Source organism: Pelophylax lessonae (assembly GCF_965119305.1).
Source record: "Pelophylax lessonae genome assembly, chromosome: 6".
In the NCBI taxonomy this organism is placed as follows: domain Eukaryota; kingdom Metazoa; phylum Chordata; class Amphibia; order Anura; family Ranidae; genus Pelophylax; species Pelophylax lessonae.
Window position 1 is genome coordinate 2732872 of NC_138773.1, and position 7755 is coordinate 2740626.

General features: G+C 51.2%; 1 protein-coding gene across 3 annotated transcripts in view; it reads right to left on the bottom strand.

Annotated features, from left to right (window-relative positions):
- LOC309559011 (integrin alpha-M-like) overlaps nucleotides 1-7755 on the bottom strand; it is a 266904-nt gene that overhangs the window by 48459 nt on the left and 210690 nt on the right. For 2 of the 3 annotated variants that reach the window (XM_082262121.1, XM_082262119.1), the window contains exons 2-4: nucleotides 3344-3446; nucleotides 2772-2875; nucleotides 2417-2490 (exon numbers count right to left, since the gene is read on the bottom strand). The exons of the other annotated variant lie outside the window; for it this stretch is intronic. In XM_082262121.1, the coding sequence (XP_082118247.1) occupies nucleotides 2417-2490; nucleotides 2772-2875; nucleotides 3344-3446 (281 nt within the window). The remainder of the gene's footprint in view (nucleotides 1-2416; nucleotides 2491-2771; nucleotides 2876-3343; nucleotides 3447-7755) is intronic. 3 annotated transcript variants of the gene reach the window in all.

The window sequence follows — 7755 nt, forward strand, 5'->3', positions numbered from 1 at the left end:
CACATGGAGGATGTCACACACCCTGAGGAGGACATATAGAGGATGTCACACACCCTGAGGAGGACACATGGAGGATGTCACACACCCTGAGGAGGACACATGGAGGAGGTCACACACCCTGAGGAGGACACATGGAGGATGTCACACACCCTGAGGAGGACACATAGAGGATGTCACACACCCTGAGGAGGACACATGGAGGATGTCACACACCCTGAGGAGGACACATGGAGAATGTCACACACCCTGAGGAGGACACATGGAGGAGGTCACACACCCTGAGGAGGACACATGGAGGATGTCACACACCCTGAGGAGGACACATAGAGGATGTCACACACCCTGAGGAGGACACATGGAGAATGTCACACACGCTGAGGAGGACACATGGAGGATGTCACACACCCTGAGGAGGACATATAGAGGATGTCACACACCCTGAGGAGGACATATAGAGGACGTCACACACCCTGAGGAGGACACATGGAGGATGTCACACACCCTGAGGAGGACATATAGAGGACGTCACACACCCTGAGGAGGACACATGGAGGAGGTCACACACCCTGAGGAGGACACATGGAGGATGTCACACACCCTGAGGAGGACACATGGAGGATGTCACACACCCTGAGGAGGACATATAGAGGACATCACACACCCTGAGGAGGACATATAGAGGACGTCACACACCCTGAGGAGGACACATGGAGGATGTCACACACCCTGAGGAGGACATATAGAGGACGTCACACACCCTGAGGAGGACACATGGAGGATGTCACACACCCTGAGGAGGACACATGGAGGATGTCACACACCCTGAGGAGGACACATAGAGGACGTTGCACACCCTGAGGAGGACACATGGAGGACATCACACACCCTGAGGAGGACACATGGAGGATGTCACACACCCTGAGGAGGACACATGGAGGATGTCACACACCCTGAGGAGGACATATAGAGGATGTCACACACCCTGAGGAGGACACATGGAGGATGTCACACACCCTGAGGAGGACATATAGAGGACATCACACACCCTGAGGAGGACATATAGAGGACGTCACACACCCTGAGGAGGACACATGGAGGACGTCACACACCCTGAGGAGGACATATAGAGGACGTCACACACCCTGAGGAGGACACATAGAGGACGTCACACACCCTGAGGAGGACACATGGAGGACGTTGCACACCCTGAGGAGGACACATAGAGGACGTCACACACCCTGAGGAGGACACATGGAGGATGTCACACACCCTGAGGAGGACACATAGAGGACGTTGCACACCCTGAGGAGGACACATGGAGGATGTCACACACCCTGAGGAGGACACATGGAGGACATCACACACCCTGAGGAGGACATATAGAGGACATCACACACCCTGAGGAGGACATATAGAGGACGTCACACACCCTGAGGAGGACACATGGAGGATGTCACACACCCTGAGGAGGACACATGGAGGACGTCACACACCCTGAGAAGGACACATGGAGGATGTCACACACCCTGAGGAGGACATATAGAGGACGTCACACACCCTGAGGAGGACATATAGAGGACGTCACACACCCTGAGGAGGACATATAGAGGACGTCACACACCCTGAGGAGGACACATGGAGGATGTCACACACCCTGAGGAGGACACATGGAGGATGTCACACACCCTGAGGAGGACATATAGAGGACATCACACACCCTGAGGAGGACATATAGAGGACGTCACACACCCTGAGGAGGACACATGGAGGACGTCACACACCCTGAGGAGGACATATAGAGGACGTCACACACCCTGAGAAGGACATATAGAGGACGTCACACACCCTGAGGAGGACACATGGAGGACGTCACACACCCTGAGGAGGACATATAGAGGACGTCACACACCCTGAGGAGGACACATAGAGGACGTCACACACCCTGAGGAGGACACATAGAGGACGTTGCACACCCTGAGGAGGACACATGGAGGATGTCACACACCCTGAGGAGGACACATAGAGGACGTCACACACCCTGAGGAGGACACATGGAGGATGTCACACACCCTGAGGAGGACACATGGAGGATGTCACACACCCTGAGGAGGACATATAGAGGACATCTCACACCCTGAGGAGGACATATAGAGGACGTCACACACCCTGAGGAGGACACATGGAGGACGTCACACACCCTGAGGAGGACATATAGAGGACGTCACACACCCTGAGGAGGACACATAGAGGACGTCACACACCCTGAGGAGGACACATAGAGGACGTCACACACCCTGAGGAGGACACATGGAGGATGTCACACACCCTGAGGAGGACACATAGAGGATGTCACACACCCTGAGGAGGACACATAGAGGACGTCACACACCCTGAGGAGGACACATACAATACCTACCAGAAGCAGAGGGGGGCTCTCCTGTACAGTCATAGACAATCCAAGAGAGGAATTTATATCATCATCAGAGGAGCCTGTAATACAGAACATATATAAATATACATTGGTGACATCACCACTCTCCAGATATAAGATATATTATACAGAGTGACATCACCGCTCTCCAGATATAAGATATATTATACAGAGTGACATCACCACTCTCCAGATATAAGATATATTATACAGAGTGACATCACCGCTCTCCAGATATAAGATATATTATACAGAGTGACATCATTGCTCAGTAATATACAATGTATCGGTGTTGGGATGAGGTAAAACCATTGGATATAAAAGGTGAATACAATGTTACCAGGGATGGGCATGGGGTTGCAGTTGGCCGTCTGCGGGTCGCAGCGATATATCCGTCCCGTCTTGTTCTGGCTTTCTTTGTGGAGCGGAGAGCTGACTATCACCCTGCAATGACACGGCACACCTCTGATAAACATCGGGGTTACATTATTACACTATACAGAAATATCAGATCTGAGTCCCCCCCTCCCCCATACACATACAGATCAGGGACAGATTTCTGGGCTGTGAGCCCACACTGACATGGGGAGATCACTCAAACTCCATGCAGACACTGACATGGGGAGATCACACAGACTCCATGCAGACACTGACATGGGGAGATCACACAGACTCCATGCAGACACTGACATGGGGAGATCACACAAACTCCATGCAGACACTGACATGGGGAGATCACACAAACTCCATGCAGACACTGACATGGGGAGATCACACAAACTCCATGCAGACACTGACCCCATGACCCCAGCGCTGCACGGCCCGCTCCATTCACCATGGAGGTTTATTATACTAATAGTGACAGAGAACACTTTGTGATCCTCTGCCCTGCAGATTATTCCACCCTCTCACCATTTATCCATCTGCACCACCTGATGGCCAAAGCTGGGATCCTCATTCTGGAATATGATTGGACGCGTCGTGTCCACAAAGAAGGCGCTGGCGGAGGAGAGCGCTGTGATAACGATAAAATAGAAGAGCAATCAGGAAAAGACAACAATGGAGGCATCCACATTATATCCCCCCATATACCCTACACTCTACATCCCCTCCACCCATCCACATTATATCCCCCCCATATACCCTACACTCTAAATCCCCCCCACCCATCCACATTATATCCCCCAAAATCCCCTACACTCTACATCCCCTCCACCCATCCACATTATTTCCCCCCAAATCCCCTACATTCTACATCCCCCACCCATCCACATTATATCCCCCCCCCAAATCCCCTACATTGTACATCCCCCCACCCATCCACATTATATCTCCCCCCATATACCCTACATTCTACATCCCCTTCACCCATCCACATTATGTCCCCCCATATACCCTACATTCTACATCCCCCCACCCATCCACATTATATCCACCCCAAATCCCCTACATTCTACATCCCCTTTACCCATCCACATTATATACACCCCAAATCCCCTACATTGTACATCCCCTCCACCCATCCACATTATATCCCCCCCAAATCCCGTACATTCTACATCCCTTTCACCCATCCACATTATATCCCCCAAAATCCCCTACATTCTACATCCCCCCACCCATCCACATTATATCCACCCCAAATCCCCTACATTGTACATCCCCTCCACCCATCCACATTATATCCCCCCCAAATCCCCTACATTCTACATCCCCTCCACCCATCCACATTATATCCCCCCCAAATCCCCTACATTCTACATCCCCCCACCCATCCACATTATATCCCCCCTCAAATCCCGTACATTCTACATCCCCCACCCATCCACATTATACCCCCCCCCATATACCCTACACTCTACATCCCCTCCACCCATCCACATTATATCCCCCCCAAATCCTCTACATTCTACATCCCCTCACCCATCCACATTATATCCCCCCAAATCCCCCACATTGTACATCCCCTCCACCCATCCACATTATATCCCCCCAAATCCCCTACATTCTACATCCCCTCCACCCATCCACATTATATCCCCCCAAATCCCCTACATTGTACACCCCCCCCATCCATCCCCATTATTCCCCCCAAATCCCCTACATTCTACATCCCCTCCACCCATCCACATTATATCCCCCCAAATCCCCTACATTGTACATCCCTCCACCCATCCACATTATATCCCCCCCAAATCCCCTACATTCTACATCCCCTCCACCCATCCACATTATATCCCCCCCAAATCCCCTACATTCTACATCCCCTCCACCCATCCACATTATATCCCCCCCAAATCCCCTACATTCTACATCCCCCCCATCCATCCCCATTATTCCCCCCAAATCCCCTACATTCTACATCCCCTCCACCCATCCACATTATATCCCCCCAAATCCCCTACATTCTACATCCCCTCCACCCATCCACATCATATTCCCCCCAAATCCCCTACATTCTACATCCCCTCCACCCATCCACATTATATCCCCCCCAAATCCCCTACATTCTACATCCCCTCCACCCATCCACATTATATCCCCCCAAATACCCTACATTCTACATCCCCTCCACCCATCCACATTATATCCCCCCAAATCCCCTACATTCTACATCCCCTCCACCCATCCATATTATATCCCCCCCAAATCCCCTATATTCTACATCCCCTCCACCCATCCACATTATATCCCCCCCAAATCCCCTATATTCTACATCCCCTCCACCCATCCACATTATATCCCCCCCAAATCCCCTACATTCTACATCCCCTCCACCCATCCACATTATATCCCCCCAAATCCCCTACATTCTACATCCCCTCCACCCATCCACATTATATCCCCCCCAAATCCCCTACATTCTACATCCCCCCATCCATCCCCATTATTCCCCCCAAATCCCCTACATTCTACATCCCCTCCACCCATCCACATTATATCCCCCCAAATCCCCTACATTCTACATCCCCTCCACCCATCCACATCATATTCTCCCCAAATCCCCTACATTCTACATCCCCTCCACCCATCCACATTATATCCCCCCCAAATCCCCTACATTCTACATCCCCTCCACCCATCCACATTATATCCCCCCAAATCCCCTACATTCTACATCCCCTCCACCCATCCACATTATATCCCCCCAAATCCCCTACATTCTACATCCCCTCCACCCATCCATATTATATCCCCCCCAAATCCCCTATATTCTACATCCCCTCCACCCATCCACATTATATCCCCCCCAAATCCCCTATATTCTACATCCCCTCCACCCATCCACATTATATCCCCCCCAAATCCCCTACATTCTACATCCCCTCCACCCATCCACATTATATCCCCCCAAATCCCCTACATTCTACATCCCCTCCACCCATCCACATTATATCCCCCCAAATCCCCTACATTCTACATCCTCTCCACCCATCCACATTATATCCCCCCCAAATCCCCTACATTCTACATCCCCCCCACCCATCCACATTATATCCACCCCATATACCCTACATTCTACATCCCCCACCCATCCACATTATATCCCCCCCAAATCCCCTATATTCTACATCCCACCACCCATCCACATTATATCCCCCCCCAAATCCCCTATATTCTACATCCCCCACCCATCCACATTATATCCCCCCCCAAATCCCCTACATTCTACATCCCCCCACCCATCCACATTATATCCCCCCCAAATCCCCTACATTCTACATCCCCTCCACCCATCCCCATTATATCCCCCCCATATACCCTACATTCTACATCCCCTCCACCCATCCACATTACATCCCCTAAATTCTACATCCCCCACCCACCCACATTATATCCACCCCATATACCCTACATTCTACATCCCCCACCCATCCACATTATATCCCCCCCAAATCCCCTATATTCTACATCCCCCCACCCATCCACATTATATCCCCCCCAAATCCCCTATATTCTACATCCCCCCACCCATCCACATTATATCCCCCCCAAATCCCCTACATTCTACATCCCCCCACCCATCCACATTATATCCCCCCCAAATCCCCTACATTCTACATCCCCTCCACCCATCCCCATTATATCCCCCCAAATCCCCTACATTCTACATCCCCTCCACCCATCCAAATTATATCGCCCCCAAATCCCCTACATTGTACATCCCCCCACCCATCCACATTATATCCCCCCCCCCCAAATCCCCTACATTGTACACCCCCCCCATCCATCCCCATTATTCCCCCCAAATCCCCTACATTCTACATCCCCTCCACCCATCCACATTATATCCCCCCAAATCCCCTACATTGTACATCCCTCCACCCATCCACATTATATCCCCCCCAAATCCCCTACATTCTACATCCCCTCCACCCATCCACATTATATCCCCCCCAAATCCCCTACATTCTACATCCCCTCCACCCATCCACATTATATCCCCCCCAAATCCCCTACATTCTACATCCCCCCATCCATCCCCATTATTCCCCCCAAATCCCCTACATTCTACATCCCCTCCACCCATCCACATTATATCCCCCCAAATCCCCTACATTCTACATCCCCTCCACCCATCCACATCATATTCCCCCCAAATCCCCTACATTCTACATCCCCTCCACCCATCCACATTATATCCCCCCCAAATCCCCTACATTCTACATCCCCTCCACCCATCCACATTATATCCCCCCAAATCCCCTACATTCTACATCCCCTCCACCCATCCACATTATATCCCCCCAAATCCCCTACATTCTACATCCCCTCCACCCATCCATATTATATCCCCCCCAAATCCCCTATATTCTACATCCCCTCCACCCATCCACATTATATCCCCCCCAAATCCCCTATATTCTACATCCCCTCCACCCATCCACATTATATCCCCCCAAATCCCCTACATTCTACATCCCCTCCACCCATCCACATCATATTCTCCCCAAATCCCCTACATTCTACATCCCCTCCACCCATCCACATTATATCCCCCCCAAATCCCCTACATTCTACATCCCCTCCACCCATCCACATTATATCCCCCCAAATCCCCTACATTCTACATCCCCTCCACCCATCCACATTATATCCCCCCCAAATCCCCTACATTCTACATCCCCTCCACCCATCCACATTATATCCCCCCCAAATCCCCTACATTCTACATCCCCTCCACCCATCCACATTATATCCCCCCAAATCCCCTACATTCTACATCCCCTCCACCCATCCACATTATATCCCCCCAAATCCCCTACATTCTACATCCTCCCACCCATCCACATTATATCCCCCCAAATCCCCCCCGGATTCGT